Source organism: Apus apus, chromosome Z (genome assembly GCF_020740795.1).
Source record: "Apus apus isolate bApuApu2 chromosome Z, bApuApu2.pri.cur, whole genome shotgun sequence".
Lineage (NCBI taxonomy): Eukaryota > Metazoa > Chordata > Aves > Apodiformes > Apodidae > Apus > Apus apus.
In genome coordinates, this window is record NC_067312.1 from 70,685,430 (window position 1) to 70,704,780 (window position 19,351).

Sequence of the window (19,351 nt, forward strand, 5' to 3'; positions counted from 1 at the left end):
CAAGGTAAGAGATTCCTCATTTAATTTCAAATCTTAATTAAAATGCTTGATGTTTTCATTTTAGGCTTTGTACAGCTGGAAACTCAAAATTAATTTTTGTCAAATAAAGTTTACTTTAAAATGGGATTAGCAGAACAAGTCCTGGCCAGCTTCCAGCTATGGAAAGCCAGAGTGATATAGTCTAAGTACAGACATATCGATAAAAATGGGTATCTGCCTGTGGAAGGTACCTGTGGTCCTAATGGAACCATTCCCCGTGGAGGAGTCATCCTCTGCATTGGCCCACCCATGTTTGGATGCCCTGCAAAAAAAAAGTATGTAACTTCAAAAACAATGCCACACACAAGCACCTGCTAAAACAACTTTAACAAATCGTTCACTTTTAATCAATGGAAGGCTTTAAAAGCTGCAGTAAGCTTTTGAAATGCAGAAAGAAATTGTGAGCTTGAGAGTGCTTTTGAATGGTCCAAACAACTGTTTCAATCACCTTGCTGCCGTGTTGGGTCCATCCCACTAGGCAATAATGGCTGACTTCCTGGGACACCTCCGAGTGCCTGCAGGCAGAGAAACTACACGTTAAAAGCATATCATGCTTTGAAATTTATGTTGAAGACATAATGTAGATACTTTGGGTTTATTTCCCAATGTTTCTTCTGAGTCAAGAGTAATAAGGAAAAGTTAACTTTCCTAAACGTCCTAACTAAATGTCCTCAGTGCCTAACTAGACTAAAAGTCCTGAATGTCCTATGAACCTGACTATGAATCTGCATGGAGAAACTCTTGGATTTCTGTAAATTACACATAAATAATGTCCAAAATATAACTGCCTATTTTGCGCCTGGCCTATACTTCCTTCACTTTCGCTTACCTATTCTTTAACCTTCAAACACTGTCTGATTTTTGGGTACATGATAATTTATTCAAAGCTTATATTGCTACAGGTTTCTGTTTTAGACATTATTTTAAGATTTTCTTTCAGATGCCAGGATGTGAACACTGATATTCTCTGAGAGTGAGCTGTAACTGAGCCAGCAACAGAGCATTCACAGGGCACAGTTAATTAGGGCTTTGATGGGGGAGCTCCATTCTTCCTTAATCTTGAAGGGCATCCATACCAAGATAAGCTTATTACTCTTCTATGAGAGATAACAAGACACAAAACTTGCTCCTAGATCTTGCCTTCAAGCATGAAGGTACGTTGTGTTGTTACTTCACCTTTGGTCTAAATCAAACACATTGCTTTTATGTCCCCACTTTTTTATCTGCCCTTTGGATTTACAGCAACTGAATTAGATTTATAGCTAATTCCTACAGTCTCTTACCTATAGTTTAGTCAATGAGAAAATGTTTTTATGAATGGATCTTTGCAGCTGATTCACTAGGTGCTACTTAGCATCTCAAAACATCACCACATTTTCAGCAAAACTGCATCCAGAATGATAAGTCTGTTATTATTAAAGGAATCTACTCAGGCAATACAGGTTATTGCTTACTGAGGGAACAGGGAAGCTATTCTTGACCTGGAAATACTGTAGTAGTATTGGATACACACAAAGGGGAACCTATCTGCAAATATTACACAGCTTTTTTCCATAAGAAACAGCAAACTCAAAATTAAGGTGCATGTTATTACCTCAAAGGTAATACAGTCAATAGGTCCTGCACTGCAAGATTAATGGAATAAAGAAGTAATCTGAGATTACAAAATGTAAATCACAGTCTTACACGTACTTCAGTGGCTTGGAGTCTGGATGGTACATCAGAACAATACATGAAGTGAAGGGAGAAGGACCAGCCAAGCAGGAACTGGTCACTTCTGCCCGAGATGGCAGGTGACACACAAGGACACGAAGCCCTTTGCTGCTGTGATCACAGCAGTAAGTGACTCTTCCTTGTAAGGCACTGAGGGACAGAGTTACAGCTACAGTGGGAATTTTAACTCTGATTTTTACTGAATTCTGCCAAATGAAAATTTCAGCCTTACAGCTACATTCCAATAGTTTATTACATCCACACACTGCCCATCTATGTTGTAACTTACATAATGGTAGTGTTGTTAAAAGCAGTAATAATTCACAAATGTGGCATAATGTAAACTAATTGCAAGAGCTGTAATTCACTAAGGTCATGTGATTATGTTACAGTTCTGAACTGAAAATATCACAATGTGCAGACAAAAATACTTCTGAAACTAAAACTGCAGGTTGGCAGTGCTTTCACAGCATTCACCACATCTAGTTTCTACCTGCCAGTATTTACAGTATTCAGAAGCACAGAAAGAAAAACAAAGGAATATGTGAAACCCAAACACTGTTGTATCTTTGGCTAAGATAGAACTGAAAAGTGTGAAAATCAGGAAGATATTTTGTACTGAGTTACAGTATATCTGTAGCAAATACGTAACTAAAGCTTTGATGACATTGCACTCTTACCTTGTCCCTTGATGATCACATCTAACAAGGTTAATTACATTTCCCTTGAAAGAAAGTGGGTACAATACAGGTAACTTAACCTGCTCCCAAATATTCGATTTGCAGGAACAATGGAAGAAGTCTTGTGACCTTATACACACCCCTCATTATTTTCAATCATTCTGGCAATACTGGGCCAGTGCTGAAGACGAGTTTGTTAACATCACGTTACACAGACACAAAAACATACCCAGGACTGAAGCTGGAGCAGAAATGTCTCCTCATCAAGCTGTGGCAACAAGAAAGGCAGTCCAGGAAGTCTAAGTTGCACCAAAAAATCCATTCCATCCGACCTATCAGCCTTGCTAAATACTGTAAGTGACCCAGTTTTTCTTTCAGAGCTTCACTGACTTTTTTTTTCCATCTGCTTACCTATAACTTTTCATCTGTTGACAACTACTTTCTTCTCTATCTGCACGAGGGAGAACTTAAAACACAAATGCTATCTACTTCCTGAACCATCTTTTCACAGACGGGCCAATAAAGGTCTCTGCTGACGAACAGCAGCTCATTACTCATTCTTATTACACTGGCATGCATATCCTTTGATAGATATGAGGAAAAATTTGGAATCTGATGCTTTTATAAGGTCCTCAGAGTGTCTGTAAGACTCACAGTGCACTTCATGATACCTGTTTCTCACCAATAATCTCCATATTTACTGTAAAATAAATATACTTCATATATCCAACAAAGAATAGAAGGAAGTGATGCATTTTATGTAGAATTCAGTAAAAAAATTCTCAGGCCTAACAACTTGATGTGGTTAAGAAAGTTCAGAGACTGTAACAGCTGTAGGGACATCTTGTCTTGATCTCAGAGCAGGCAGCCTTGGCTGGCTGGGGTTAATGCAGGACTGTACAAGGCAACTGTAACCTCCCTCTGCAGAGAGGCTTAACACACAATAAATGTTGAGGTGCAAATACTAATTAGGCACAGGAAAGTGAGCTGGGAGTGGTATGGCCACACCTTACTCCACTATCTATTTAAAGGTCAGACTAAATGGGGTGGAGAGGGACTGAGCCACTGGCAGCCAACCAGACAACATTCCCTGTTCCCAGCACTGCAGCATCACCCTGGACCACAATGGCATCAGTCATAAATTCTTACCTGATTGGGTATTCTTAAAGGTGGCCTTGGACCTCCAGGGTACCGAGGGGACATGAAAGGCTATGAAAAAATAAAATAAAATAATACTGCTAAATAATTCAGCTTAGCTTGTAAGTACCACACTGAGTCATTGAGCGTATGGGCTGTGCCACATTCACACTTCAGGCATCCAGCTTAAATACGTCCACAGAGCATTCAGTATATTACTCCACAATGTTTAGCTTAAGTAAATAAATATAGATATTCATAGCAAATGCATCTACCATGATCCATTATTTAAAACTTTGTTACAGCTATTGCGAATGCAGGATATAAATAACTTATTACATTAACTGTGAAGAATAACAAAACACTTATATTGTATAACCACAGATCTGTACTTCCCACTGGAGAAGTGAAAGACAGAAACTATGAAACATAAAAGAAAAAGGTTTTTGGGAGAGTCAAGAGGTAAGTAACAGAAAAACAATTTGCAAATACTTTCATTCACTTTTTTAATACTACTGTAAAGTGCAATACAAGATGTAACCTGTGAGGGCAGAGATTTCACTTTTTATAGTAAGTATTTCATAATAAGTATTTTATAATAAGTATTTTATAGTAAGTATTTAGAACTTTGGTGCTTTAAATGAATCATACTAATCCAGTATTACTCCTCTCACCCTTGCATACATAATTCCATGCTCACTCAGTGCATCTCTCTCAAAACCAACCATACACCCAAATCCGTCCCACTATCCTGCACCCTGGAGGTTCTAGTGGCCCTTGGCTACTACTATACTACTTTGTAGCCCAGAAACAGGGTCAGACCCTTAGGATAAATGGCAACACCAGCAAACACATTTAACATCTACTTTCTTCCATACCTTCAAAGTGTGACAGTAATCTAGAAATCTAAAAACCTGGGAGATTAGTGGCAAGAGTGAGAATGACAGGAACAAGGCATAAACATCTGACTAAACAGATGATGAAGAGGATCATTTTGGCAAGAGCATGTACCTATAGCTCCAAAAGAAAATGAAGAGCTGAAAGTATGCTTTGACTGTGAATACAGGGACAAAAAAAGACTGATTCTTTACATCACCAAAGAGGAGCTCACTTCTTTTAATGATCCTGCCACGGAAGACAAGGGAGAGATAAAGGAAAGGAGTCTGCTGGGACTTCCCAGGGGCAATCTCTGATGACAAATGAGCTGCCACATGTTTAAACCCACTCACTGGAGTCTCTTTGAAAAGAAACAAATATACCTATACTGGCATTATCTAGTCAGCTGTAGCTAAGTACCATCAACAGGTCACTAAAAGTCTATGATCAATATAATTGTTTTACAAATTAATGGCACATTTCAGCTCCATCAGCAGCATTGCACTATAATGCTGATCAACACTGTTAGTAAGGCACCTACTCATAGTATCAATAGCTAGCAAAAGAATTAGGTTACCAATAATTAGTAATGGAATTTTTCCTATGATCTTGCATGAAAAATATTTAACAGTACCTTTCACACCTCTGAATCAGATAAAACCTGAAATAATGCAACCTCCATAAACATACATGTACTAGAAAGCAATTAAAAATACAGAGGGTTCATAAACTAGAGAAGAAAGTTCAATGACAACTGTGAAAAGATTACTTTAATAAAAAAGGCATTTGAAATTATGTGCTATAGAAGAGGAAGCCTGCTTGATGCCCTCTCTCTGATGCCAAGACTCTTTGATAAGAAAGAAACAAAAAAGGGTTGTGCATGTGATGAAGGCTGTGAACATGCAGGCCCTGGCAAGGCAGTAAAAATGTGAGGAAATAAGAATTTCAACTATTTCCATAAAGGTCAACCAAGTACACTGTATGGAGTATTGCACACTCTAGTGAATATCCTGGATTTTGCTTACCTCATTCAGCAACTGAAACCTGAACTTCATTTACAATGGTACAACTCATAAAAGGGAAATCAGTAGTGTACCTCAAGTCAACCACATCTTAAGGTAGATTCATGATACTAATATTAGTATATAATAGTGGATTATTGGCAGTATATCTACTCCTTTCAAGCAGGGTGGAAAACTGCCTGTCCTCTGTCTTCCCAGGGGGGTTCACCCTTCTATGCAGTTCCTGAAAGTACCCAAAAACCTATTTTTTGTGTAGAATCGAGATTCCATTTTAAAAACTGAAACAAATGCCCCACTGCATTAAGGACAGAAAGAAACTTATTAATACAAATTTACAATTTCACTTTTAAAAATATGACTCATGTTTTTTACAATGCCTGAAAATCTGTGGTTTGCTGTGTCTCTAGAGATCAGTAGCTGCTTCAGATTTTTGAGTCTGGATCTAGGTAGATCTCAAGTCTACCCAACAAAAGCCTCACCGAGCAAGTATAGGATTCTTCCCTGAAATTATTAAGTCATTCATTATTTTTTTTGAGGCAATGTTTCCTCAGCAAGCATCAGAGCACACTTTGAGAGCCAGTGCATCTGTTAAGTGACGTTATAGTTTGGTGTGTTGAATAACTACAGGAGCCTCTTCAATCCAACTCTGTCTTACAGGAGGATTTATATATTGTCAATATTTGTCTATCTACATATTCCCCTTAAACATATTTGTGGAAGTGTTTAAACCTTCTCCTATCCTCTAAACAATCCTCTGAACCCAAGTGGAACTGCAATGAGTTACTTCATCTAGTACATTTCAAATAGTTCTTATGGTTCTTGGTTCTATAGACAAGAAAATACACAAACAACTGGGAAGCACAACTAATGTTTTGATGAATGCAAGTATCAGTAAGATCTATCTAGCATTGCAGAAAATGGTGAGCAGTGATGTTCAAGGACAATTCTAAACATGTTTGGATCAAGATTTAGTACCTGAGTTTACCACAAGAATTCTATCCATTGAAAATAGAAACTTGAATACTCTCATGTTTGTGCCAGTTACTAAGCTCCTCCCTCTCCATCACCAATATCGTATTTGTCCAAAGAAAGTTCTACCAAGATGAACTGGTCAGTGTAGCACTTCTCAAGACAAAAAATAAATTCTTTGCATGTTGAAGACTTGGACATTTCTGCCTGCTACCTCAGCCTTGTGTCAATTCAAAATTCAACACCCGGATAATCAAAACCCTTTAATTGTTCCACACACTAAATTCTCGTAAAGACAGCCTCCTGATTTGTCTCAGAGCTCAGCAGGGGGGATCAACTAGGTGTCATGCCAGTCAATCAAATACTTCCTTGCTTAGCCCAGCTAGGAGGGAGGAAGAGGGCTGTCAGCAATGCACAGAGTACAAGAGCAATTCTTCCACCTAAGGATTACAGACATATGACTCTTCAAAAAATAGTCAAGGCAAATATGGAAAATAAGTATTAAGCTGGAAAAAACATGATTTAATAATGCAGCAATAACTTAAGCTATCGAGTAGGAAGAAGTCATAGGGGCAAAAGGTATCTCCTAGAGTCCTCTCTGTATAAAGGATGAAGGGTACTTTTCAAATCTGTTATTTCAGGGCCAGATTTTGCTTAAGATGTTGCAAAGCCTGTCTAAGGGAAACCAGTCACTCGAAGCTGACCTGATTGAGGAAGAAGGGTATAACCAGAGCGGCTCCATCCCACAGTAATTTCCAGGTGCTGAAGTGGCTCTCAAGGGCTTCTAGTCACTACTGCAGCTTTCAAATCCCTCTAATTTGCAACAGGGACATTATATCCGGTACAAGGAGGTGTAAACAATGCTATTGTGCACTTCCTGAAGCCACAATTAACTGCTCAAACGGAGTTCAGGAACTGGCACATACATAAATGTATTTTAAAAAGCAAAAAAACCCCCAAACTCTGAAACCCCGAACAAAAAAACACACTAAACTAAAAATCAACAACAGAAGAACATGAAGAAAACAAAATTACATGCAAGAATGTCATATCTAAGCTCAAATTGAGATGGAGATGCCACCAGCATCTGAAAACATGCAAATTGCAGCAATAGTAGAAGATTCTGGTAACTGTTCTGGAGAACAGCCAACTAAACACATCTGCCAGCACCAGCATATTGTACTTACTGCCTTCAGGTATAAAATTCAGTAATTTGGTATCACAAAAAGCAACTTGAAGGCTGCTGTCATGCAGCTGGGACCAAAGGAATATAAGCAGAAGCTTCTACTAAACTGAGTGAAAAAGAAGCCAAAGAGGCAAAACGTTTGGTGTAGTCACTGCAGAATATATATATTTAGCAACCTGAAGTGAAAAAAACAAACAACAAAACACTGAAGTGGAGAAAATTACTAAAGTAACACTAAAAAATACTAAACGAAAAGAGACTACACTAAATAAAATCAAGATGTGAAATGTTAAATTTAGTAAGCTCCCTGCTCTTACCTACAGCAACCTATCATGTCAAATTGTTAAAAATACTTCAAAAGAAGTAAAGTTCAAAAGCTTGAATAATGGTTCCACACATTCTAGTACTTTTTGTTATCTTCCAGCTAAAGAAAGGAGCAAACTATGTCTAGGGAGAGTAAATGGTACCTTATAAACTCTGTTTTTAATTTGGTGTGTTGTATGTGCACATACACAGGTATAATGTGAAAATCTTGTAAAATACTCTTTTTCTTAATCTCTGGGAACACAAGGGCACAGCAGATAATAAGTTTCTCAGTGGGGAAGTCTTTGAAGAGGCAACATTAAACCAGAGTAGTCTCACTGCCCATATTTTGGTTCCAGTATTCAGGAAAAAATATTTCACAAAAAATATCTACCAGGAAGCTGATGACATCAAGGCACAGAAGGTGGCACATTTCTCTGCCACTTGTGTAATTCTCACTGTCTTTTTTTCAGCAGTTTGGAAGACTCTAGAATATGGTATGGTTTAGTTTTCTTGTACCTAATCCTGGTGAAATAAAATAATTTAAAAGATAGAAGTATGACAGATTTCCATAAATATATTTTTCTTTAAATTTTCTTCCTTTCAAAAGCCTCAGATTATAACTAACCTGCTTCCAAATGTGGGAATATTGTCATTTTGCATTGACATTTTTACCTTTTTTTACTCATACCATTACATTTATCAACCATGTTTTGTCCCACATAAATTGCAAAATTTACAATAATCCACAATCAATTTGCTAATCCTGAGTAGTGGCTACATTTCCAATCCTGTTGAGACTGAATTCCTAACACGACTGAATTTACAGTAAATATCCAATACATGTGTACTGCGTGACTTCTTACATCCTGTGACTAGTTACACTGGATAACACAACCTCATGTAACACACACACACACACACCCAGCAGGAAACCAAATAAATGTAGTTCAGAACAGAATTACTGCAGGTACTGGGTGTGAGGGATGGAGAGGCTGCACACATCTGCTAACCGTAAAAATTCCGAGAGCTGAAATTCCAGTGAACAAAGCTCAGTTTGAGGAGAACAAAATGGGAAGAATATTGCTTGAACAGGAGAAGCCTGCCTATGTGGCACAAAAACACCCACCTTTCTCAGGGTGTCAGGGTAACTTAAACAGCAATGCTGGATTCCCGTTAACACCTTCCCAGCCAGGTGTACTGAAAAGGTTTTTCAGTTTGGGAAAATGTGTGTTTGCCTGGTCAAAGCAGGGCAGAAGGTATGTTTTAAAGCACACCACTAATCTGCTTTAAATGACTACGTTTAAGGCTGCTGCAGGGAGCAGGGCAGTGGCTCAATCTGTCTCATCCAGCCAAAATACACCCCCCCCCGAGGCTGTCTGGCTTGCAGTGGGGTGACTTGCTAAGCACCATGCATGGACAGCCCAGGAGGGATGTGCTCAAGCCATTGAAGATGTCCCCTACCCAGCTCAGCCCTCCTGCTGTGCCCAAAATGAGTGTTCCCACAGGAGATGTTGTGAAATTGAAGGTGTTTCATGTATCTCAGGTACTTCATCACAGTGTCAGCCAAGCCTGACCAGCCACCAGCAAGTGGGCTCAGCTGGACACCTCTGCCTGCCAGGGTCCTCTCCTCCAACCCAGCCCGTGGCAGCACCATCCCCTGGGGGGGAGGCTGATGGAGGATCCATCTCTAACAACAGCTCCATCCAGACCTGCAAGAGGATGCCCGTGCCATGCTGTTACTGCATTTTACATGGCTTGGGAAGGCAAAGGAATGGGTTCTGCTTGCACCAGTCAGTGCTGAGCAGGGCCTCCCCAAAACACCTTTAAATTTTAGAAGCAAACAAGAATAAATGATAACTGTTTTTCATAATCTTTTTTTTTTATTTTTAGAACAATCTCCTTAGATTGTAAGTCTCAACATTCTGAGATGCAGATGATGCTCCTAACTGCAGAGTATCTCTAAGAAGAAAAACAAAGCACCAAATTAAAAAAATACAAGGTGAAACAGACTTTTAGCACTTGGTATAGAAAAAGACTGAAATGGTATTCATTGGTTTGTATAACTCAGTCACCATAATCAGCACAAACTGTAAGCTACTTAGCAATAGAAGCTGAAAATGGAACCAGAGGCTTAATTTGTACAGGTTAGGAGAAAATATTTTAGATTAATTGTGCTGCAACTTGAAGAGCAGGTACTGTAAGAGGGTCCAAGCTGCCAGCATCAAGGTTCTAAACCAGATGGGAATTCTCATGACCAAATCTCTTAATTTGTTTATGTAAAGTTAAAATTATAAGAAGTTCAATAAACCTGAACTCATTGTTCTCCCCATCTCCATTAAAAATTAATCTAATTGCCAAGTTACATATTCTGTCTCTGAAAATACAATTAATTTTCACCATTTTTGGTTTTCAAACTCTTTTCCTGGCTAAAATGATTGTCATCATTTAAATATAGACCAAATGGTAAGAAATAGTACTTTTATATTTTTATTTAATTTTCTTCTTACGGTAGCAGTATTGAGAGATGACTGGGAATACTTGCATTTATTTAGTTTCCTCTGCTTCTTTTGTGGACATCTCCATCAGCAAGAACAGTCACCACAGTAAGAGTGTAAGTAACTCTCCATTAACACATTCTAATTCTAACCAGGACCAAACTAAATTAGCTCTCAAAATGACACTCTTGTGCTGGCACAGCCTGCTGATAAGCAAAAACATTTAACTTATCCTCTGCAAAGCCTGGACAGGCTATCAACAATTCTTTATAAAAAATACTTTTCTTATTAAACTTCATGTTATTGTTAATTACACAACCATTCTTGTCCTCCTTTGCCCCCCTGATGGCTATGACAGTGTTAGAGGTCTTTGTTTTATATTTTGCTAAGGTATTTCAGAGATGAAATTTGGGTTATACACTACACATTCTGTAATCTACTGGTATAAATCACACTAGCTGTTTTTATCTACATGAATTCTTATAAAACTGTTTTAGATTCTCAGCACTGAGATAAGATTTCTTTTTGCATTGGCCTTTGCTGATGAACAAACCTATTTCCATGAGCAAGTTCTCTGTGCTTCAGATGAAGATTCCTGCAAAAATTATTTCCATATTTATGCTTTTCTAGGAGTAGCCTGACATGGTCTGGCAACCTACAAATAGCAACAGTAAGAGGTATTCTGATTTAGAGTATAGGGCAAAATGAAAAATGTTTTAAAAAAAATACTCAAAAAGCCTTACACAGATATCCTAAAGTTATAAAAATACTAGCATTTCAAGAAATGGTCAACGAATTCAGGACTCATTCCACCATGTAAAGAATACTGCAAAATGTATCTTACACACTCTGCACAGAAAAATAAAGAAACAAAACCTCTTTAAAAATAAACCAGAGACATTTTGTCCCTTGCTAAACATTCCTCTGAGATCAAAGTACTCACCCAGCTACCCCTCCAGAGCCCAGAGCCAGTAAATAGCACATGTTTTGATGATGGAAGAACCTTAGGAATTGTACTGTCATTACATCTGTCTCACTTTGTGTGAAATATCTCATGTTCAAGAAGATTTAGCAAGTGGGAGAGAAAGGGGCTAAGTTCTGCACATGACATTCAATGGAAATTTTGACAGAAACACCATTTTGGAAGGGCTATTTAATATATGCACTTTAGAACTGGCTAGGAATTCTTAATTTTTATTATATGTCAATACTACAGAAAACAGAATATTTAAAACCTGACAAGCTAAAACTAAAACATTAGCAAGTATCACCTTTTTCAAAAAATTAAACAAACTGTGCTTGTAGAATTCAGACATTACCCACACAGATCACTAAGTTTCAGATAGCATTTCCTTAAATTAAAAATTAATAAACCACCTAGTCACCTCTGGTTATGATATACGATTGATTTTTGGAACAACTCTGACAATATACCCTGGAGTTTGTTATTCCTGCTGTTATATTTAATAAATACATTATTTCAAAGCTAGATGCATTATCATCATCCAAGGATTTTAGTTTCAAACCCAAGAACTTGTGGCTCAAGTAAAAAGCAAGAGTCAGACTATGACAGGAACTGAATTAACCTCAGTAGAAAGAAAGCATAATATATAAAGGACAACCTACTCTTTAATACCACTTCAGCAGGAACTGCCAATTTTGGTGTATGGTCAGTACCCTTAAATTTCTGAGGCTTATCTCACAGAGAACTTGAATTTCAGGGTAAGATGATCAAGTTCAGAACAGATCTCCAAGATAAATGGCTTGTGCCCATTTCCCCTCCTTCCCCTTGCAGCATTCCACAGCCAGCAGTGGGTCTGTGGCTGCTTGAGATGTACATGTGGAAAGGGAGGAGGGAAGCGTGGGCTCAGAGCTGATTTAGCTACTCAAGCTGAGCAGTTTTAATTTGTTCTAACAGTTATGAGCAGTAAAACCATTACCACAACTGCAGGATAGAATTATCAAAGCCAGCAGATGTCGGACACCTTTATCTTTTTAGAGTTAACTTAATTCCTGGTATTTTAAGAAAACGAACAAAAAAAGAGAGGAACAAACACAAACTACTATCAGTTCTTTCTAGATGCTAATTACCTCTCATACAGTCAAAAAAGTCAAAATAATTTAAAAAATTGAAATATTTTAAAATATAGCATGATGCTGGCAAGGATGAAAAAGCTCAGATCCCAGTTCTGCAAAGAAAGACATATGCATTATTTTATTCGCTGAGTATTCCCAGTGGGAATGCATTTACAAACAATGGAGATTCAAAATATACAATAAAATTCTTCTAACACTACTTATAGGCACCCAAATGGAAAAAAAAAAAAAAAAAAATCCCCCTTTTCAAAGCTTTTCAAGGCGTACCAAAGCTGCTAGCTTTGCTCACAAGCTGTATCTACAGTTTTGGTGACATTTCATTTGCTTACAGTAATGTTTTAATAATCCACTAAGCTTTTCAGGCTTCTGGGTCTTCACTCTCTGTTCTGCTCAATGGCCAATTCTTTAACTTTTCAGTCCTTCACCTGCAATTATCTCATCTGCTCCACTGGAATTTAGAAAGGGTGCAAACATGCAGCAAATCCAGCTAATGTTGCTGTTGTGTTTCAGGTAATTTTAAATAATTTGTGTGTTTTCTTTTTTTAAAAAAAAAAAAAAGTACAGGCAATGGTACAAAAGCGGGGAAATCACAAGGATCAACAGTGGAAGGTGAGGAAGCAGGACACTACCATAATGAATTGTGGCTGCTTGAGTGAAAATTCAGATGGGGGTAAAAAATGGTAATGCTTTGGAAAACCAGGAAACTATGTCCGTGTTAGAGGAGGACCACAGCTGAAACAATTCAAAAGGGTTTTAAAAGAAACAAAATGTTTTTAAATTGGTGTAGATACACATTTTGGTCCTGCAAAAACCAGACAAAGAGATGTCTGTATTTTCTAGCTTCAGTCATGTAATTTAGCAGCTGGAATTAGGAATCCTTATTCCTTGTGCAAACAATGACTCCTCCGTGGACAATTCATAGAAGCAACACAGTCACTCCAAAATGGCTTTACAGGGATGTTGGAAGATTTCTCTCTCCTCATCTTCCTTACTGCTAGATGCTTGTTCAAACGAGCAATCTGGGAGGATGTTGTGAAGGGACTGAGGCAGAGGATCACATACCCAGCAGATCTATGGCCAAGACCATTGGATTCTGGGAGATCAATACACATGAGCTGGACTAAAGTGAGTGCAAGGACTGAGTGAAACCCCAAATGGGCTGGTTTAATCCCAATTGTTGTGGAATCAGAGGAGATGTAAAGGTGCCATCTTTATTTGTTTGGGAGGTATCAATCCATGACTTTTATAATGGCGATATTTTACAGCTTTACACAGAAGCCTACAAATTAATTTTGTTTATACATAAACATAAACATATATATATATTTATGCACACCACTATTTCTGCTTCAAAATGCAAGAGGTCTTAATTGTTATTGATTTTTATTGCACTAAATGATTTTGCTTATTTTCACTACTTAAATGCTATTTAATTTCATTCTTGTAGTAAATAGTAATGCTGGGCAGGAAGAAAAATGGAAAGTTCTTTCTGCTCCTATGTCTCACTGTAACGATGCTCTACTAAAGCATTTGGTCAGCACTACTGTGGCATAACAAGGCTTAAAAAATACTTTAGAATAACACGGATTGAGCTAAAATGAGAATGAATAACTGCCACTAGATGGCATGACAGCCCTATGTTACTTTGGTGGGTTGGGTTTGGTTTTGGCTTTTGCTTTATATAAAAAGGCATGTGTAACATTTGTGTTTCATGCACAGTGTTGACACATTTTTCCCATGCATTCCAAATAGATCTGATTATAACTAATCAGTGAATGAAAGAAACTACTTGACAATTCCTTTAGAATATACATACACTATGGAAATGAGATGTAGTGTAAACTCAACTATAACAAATTTTAACAAACTTGCTGAAAGAAGTGGTGCATTTAGAAGAAAAGAGTGCTTCACTTATTTGTAAAAAGGCATTCTCAGTAGTAGAATTTAATTTTTAAAACAATAACAAATGAAACAAGTGAACTGTCAATTATCAAACAACCCACTTTCTATAAATCTCAGCAGGCACTTGATGAGTTAACTCTTCAGCAGTGTCTCTCAGGTGAGTTAAGAACAAACCCAATGCTGTTATCTGCCTGAGTGCCTTTCAAATGTCAGAGAGGTTCCTTATACAGATGCAGACATAGAAAACTTTTGGTCAACTGTTTAATAAAAGAGATGAAGATAACTGGGTTTTAATTAAATATGCATTGACATATTTGCATGTTTCATAATTGCACTGCAAAAGTTAGCAATCACAGTCAAATATTCAGCAGTGCTAGTTGTCAGTAACTTGGAGAAACATGATGCATTAATCGGATTAGAACCTAGAACTCTCTATTGTCCACAAAGATAAAATGAATAGTCTGCAAAAATACAAATGTAACATATCTTTTTTTTTTTTTTTTTTCATATTTAAAGATAAGTGAAGAGAAGGATGGAAATGGGCCAGCACCTCACCAGCTGAAGAGAAGCAGTTTGCACCTGACCACATCCCTCATGCTTCTCATGGGTACACTGCTGTGTGCTGTACGACAGAAGAGTATCTGGGATTCAACATTTCCATGGTGGTATTTCCAAATGCTCATGGTGTTACTTTCTAAATGCATACTGTACCATGATGTGTAAGTATAAAAGATGATTTTTCCCCCCTGATCTTACTGCCCTCAAGAAAAAGGGAGTGTGGCTAGTACTGCACACTTTGCTTTGCCTGTATCTAAGAGGACCTAAGTAACACTGCACAGAAGCAGTCCTGGTGAAAAATGCTGTCTGTCCTCAGGCCAGAAAGTGAAGTAAGACTGGATGTGAAAATATGAGTGTCTTTGAATTCTATGACCTAATCCTCTTGGATCACAAGTGCATGAATTTAAATCACCATAAATGAGTTTATTAAAACTTGTCTGTTGGCATTATATGCATCCTCTCCCAACTGGCCTCAAGTTGTGCCAGAGGAGGTTTAGGTTGGACATTAGGAAAAATTTATTTACTTAAAGAGTGGTCAAGCACTGGAACATGTTGCCCAGGGAAGTGGTGGAGTCAACATCCTTGGAGATATTAAAAAAATGCATAAATGTGGCACTTCAGGACATGGTTTAGAGGGCATGATGACATAGGGTGGATGGTTGGACTTGAGGATCTCAGATATCTTTTCCAACTTTAATGATTCTAAGATTCTAGTCTACTTCTCAGGTGTCATCTTATTCAGCCCTCCAGCTGCCCTACTATTTCAGTACTGGGTAGGACTTCAAAAAGAGGGACAAAAAATAGCTCAGATTCATCTCTGTGGGTGGCCATACCAAGAAACTAACACCAGATTCTGAAACAACTCTGCCGCTGAAAAATGTCACAGAAAACGTTACAGATTGCTTTATTTTATTAACATAGTAGCTAAGTGCCTTCCTTACACCATAGCTCCATGTACAAGCTGTGGTTGAGAGAGGATAACAGGCCAATTCATAACTAATGTCAAGACTCAGACTGAAGTGGGATGAACAGTTCAGAAATGCATAGAGCCACCTTACCCTTATGCAATCTAAACTTGGTTTATGATGCCTATTGCCCAAGCAATTAATAATATCTTTAAAGGATTTTCCAGTATGACATTCCTTTTAAAACAGCTGGAGAAACATTAAAAAAGGTAATTGAAACAACCTATTTTGGATTACCCAGGAAAAAAGTGAGAAACTTCAGCTGGAATGAATTGCACAGAGTTTTTTGCGTCCAGCCCCACAGACTTATTCCCAACCATTATCCTTCTCAGAGGCTCTGTATGCAAGAAAGTGACTTAACAGAAGTGCTGACCCACCAGACACCTCCCTCTCTGAACTGCACCTCACCTGTTATTTTACACGAAGACAAAATCAACTCTAAAACTTGACTGGGTTCTCCTATTTGGAGTTTAAGTGTCTTGTATGAGAAAACTATTGTCTTCACTCCTCTTGTAGTTCCACACACTCAGTTTTCCTGCTAATGAACTAAGAGTAGTTTCAGTTATTGTATAACCTCAACTTATTTCCAGAGTATCATCTATTCTATGTACTGAAAGAAGATGAGGACAAAGAAATAAGTAGCCATGAAATTAAAAGTTACTTTAAAATATGTACATGGCAGTGTATGAAATTGAGACACATTCTAACTCCACATAAACCTGTTTTCTTGTCTTTTCCAATTTTGTTTTTTTGACAGTATAAACAATTTTCTAAAAAAAAAAAAAAGTAATTTAGTTGATGATAATAGCTGTCCACAACTCTATCACCCTCCTTCCACTGTATCATCGTAAGGCACTGCAACTCAGACCGTCAGCATTTTAGTGCTCATCATCCATCACCTGAATGGAAGTATAAAAATACAAGTACAGAGATACAAGACAAATTCAGCTGCTGGCTTCAGAGCTCAACCTCCATGGACCAGGCATAAAATGCCAGATTGCCACGTAACATCAGTGCTAGTGGCCTACACATACATGACAATCTCATTTTACAAGGAGTTTTACCAGATACTGTCTGAGAAACCACAGCTCTCCCATATTTATCTACCTCCATGTGCCATACTAATGTACTGCATAATTTCCTTTTATAAAATAATACAAGAAACTTCTTTTTATAAAAAATAAAGGTCACAGAAATACTACTAGTGGTCAGCAATGCCAGTAAAACCAGAGCTCAGGTGACGTTTCTTGGATTCCAGCACAGTCCCCACCTTGGCTTCCATGTCCCCGTGAACTGTCTGGTAAGAAGCAATTGCAGCAGGAAGAGCATCCGTTTTGCTTATGCCCCAGTTAGTGGTTAGTGCCACACACCAAAACAGGTTTGCAGTGCAAAACCAAGAGCCATTAGTGATGAGAAAAGAATCTACTCTAGATCCTCCAGCATCTCTGAGTTAGCCAAGCAGAGCTGTAAGGTAGTGGCTGTCAACAGATTTAGTTTAGGCCGATCCAGACATTTCATGAAGCAACAAAAGGCAGCCTTATCATTCCAGCATGACCTTCTGATATATTTTAGGATGCAAAAAGTTGAAACGTTACAATGGTTTTGTAGTTCAGTCTTACTGAACCAAATATAGACACAAGCACCATTCTCCCACTGTTCTATAATCTTCTGACTTTTAAAAACCAAAATTGTTTATTTTCATAATCCATGAGTGAGCTGCAGGTCTAAATTCCAGCCTCCCAGTGAAAGAAAACAAGCAGTTCATAGAACTTTGTCAGTATTCAGACTATGGCAGATGCTTGCTGTGGTGGTTTTGGTTTACTCTTGTGATCAGCTGGGATCAGAGGTCTTGCTGAGAAGCATACAGAACGCGACTGTCCAGCTAAAGGTGCACTAAAAAGAAAGCAGCCAGGAAGGAGGTAGGACTGTAGCTTGTTTTCGGACTCTTTTCACCTGCTTTTTACAGCAGCTGATGAAACTCCTCAGTTTTCCAGGTTCACATACACAGCTGTATCTGCCAATATACTTTTTTAAGACAAATTGACATTGGTAAGATTCAGCTCTGTCCAAAAGTATTACAACCAGATATTGATTGCTTCTTGACCACTCTATCTCCAGCACCACAAGACTCTGCCACCCATTGTCTGCACATATTTGCTTTATACATGCCTTACAGTATCAGCACACTGCTATGTAACTGACTGGATTTTGGCTGAGCTCCCCTTGCTGGGCTTGCTCCCAATCATATCCATGTATGCACTATCAAACTTGAAGATGGATTTGCTAACTAGCATGTTATTTCTTTGCATACATTCTGAACCAGATGACTACAGCGAAAACTAGTAATTGCTTGAAAAATGTTTGGTTCTGTTGACAAGGACATTCAACTGAGAAAAGCAGATCTCTTATCACCTGAAACTGCAAGGGACTAATCTTGAGTATTGCGTGTTACAGAGGGACACGATGGCACAGACCCAGCAGCTTCAAGGAGAAGTGAAGGGTGATGTCCAGAGGAGTCCAGACCAGGCTGTGCATTCCAGCTCTTGGAACCTGCCTTGCAGAAGATTCATTGGCCCTGCTGTTTAGCTGATGATAGCTCTGATTAATGTCACAAACTGCTACACTGAAAATGGACTTTGCTCAGTGCATTTTCAATCCCAGACCTTACAAAAAGAGCTGGCTGTTGGTGGGGCATCAAGTAAGACTAAAGTCAGATACTGACAGACAGTTTACCTGTGCTTAACTTTCTATCCTCTTGTCTTTCCCACATCTTTTAAGACCCAGAGTGGCTATAAGTTTTTTCACACTTAAAAACAAAACTCCCACAGCCGCCTCCTGCAAAACCTTTAAAATTTCTACTCTCTCATCTATGCTTCACATACCTGTTCTTTCTGTGCCACTCCCTCCTTTTTAATTGTTCTTAAAGACCAAAAAAAAAACAAACAACAACTTTAATTTCTTTGACAATACAACTGGGGTGGGCGGTTAAAATAAGAAAAAGTGAAATATTTATGCAAGCTAAAAATTAAGCTAAAATTGTGTTTAAAAAAAAATCCACCTAACCAGCTGCTCAAAACAGGAAAAGCAGAAATAAAATAATTAATCACATCTGCCAATTCCTGGAGGATCTTGTGACTGGCAACAGTAAGATATTTTCTACTTCACTTGCTAGTATCTTTTCATTCACATATTAAAAAGCATGTGTCATTTTTTGAGTTGATAAAGGAAACAACACACCGATGCCAGGCTGAGGGCTTATTCATGTAGGTACCAATACTGCAGATAGAATTTTTTCCCTCTGTGACAGTGAAGAAATGAACACCATATAAATAATGTTGCCACTTACATACCATGTAAATAAAGGCTGTTGATATCCTGTCTTTTTTGTACAACCACTGTTTGGCTA

The 19,351-nt window shown here is 38.1% G+C and overlaps 1 protein-coding gene across 2 annotated transcripts in view; it reads right to left on the reverse strand.

Moving 5' to 3' along the window:
- Window positions 1-19,351, reverse strand: part of SSBP2 (single stranded DNA binding protein 2) — a 194,569-nt gene that overhangs the window by 46,273 nt on the left and 128,945 nt on the right. For both annotated transcript variants that reach the window (XM_051642072.1, XM_051642071.1), the window contains 3 exons: window positions 3,582-3,641; window positions 488-554; window positions 231-301 (listed from right to left, as the gene is read on the reverse strand). In XM_051642072.1, coding sequence (XP_051498032.1) covers window positions 231-301; window positions 488-554; window positions 3,582-3,641 — 198 coding nt within the window. The remainder of the gene's footprint in view (window positions 1-230; window positions 302-487; window positions 555-3,581; window positions 3,642-19,351) is intronic.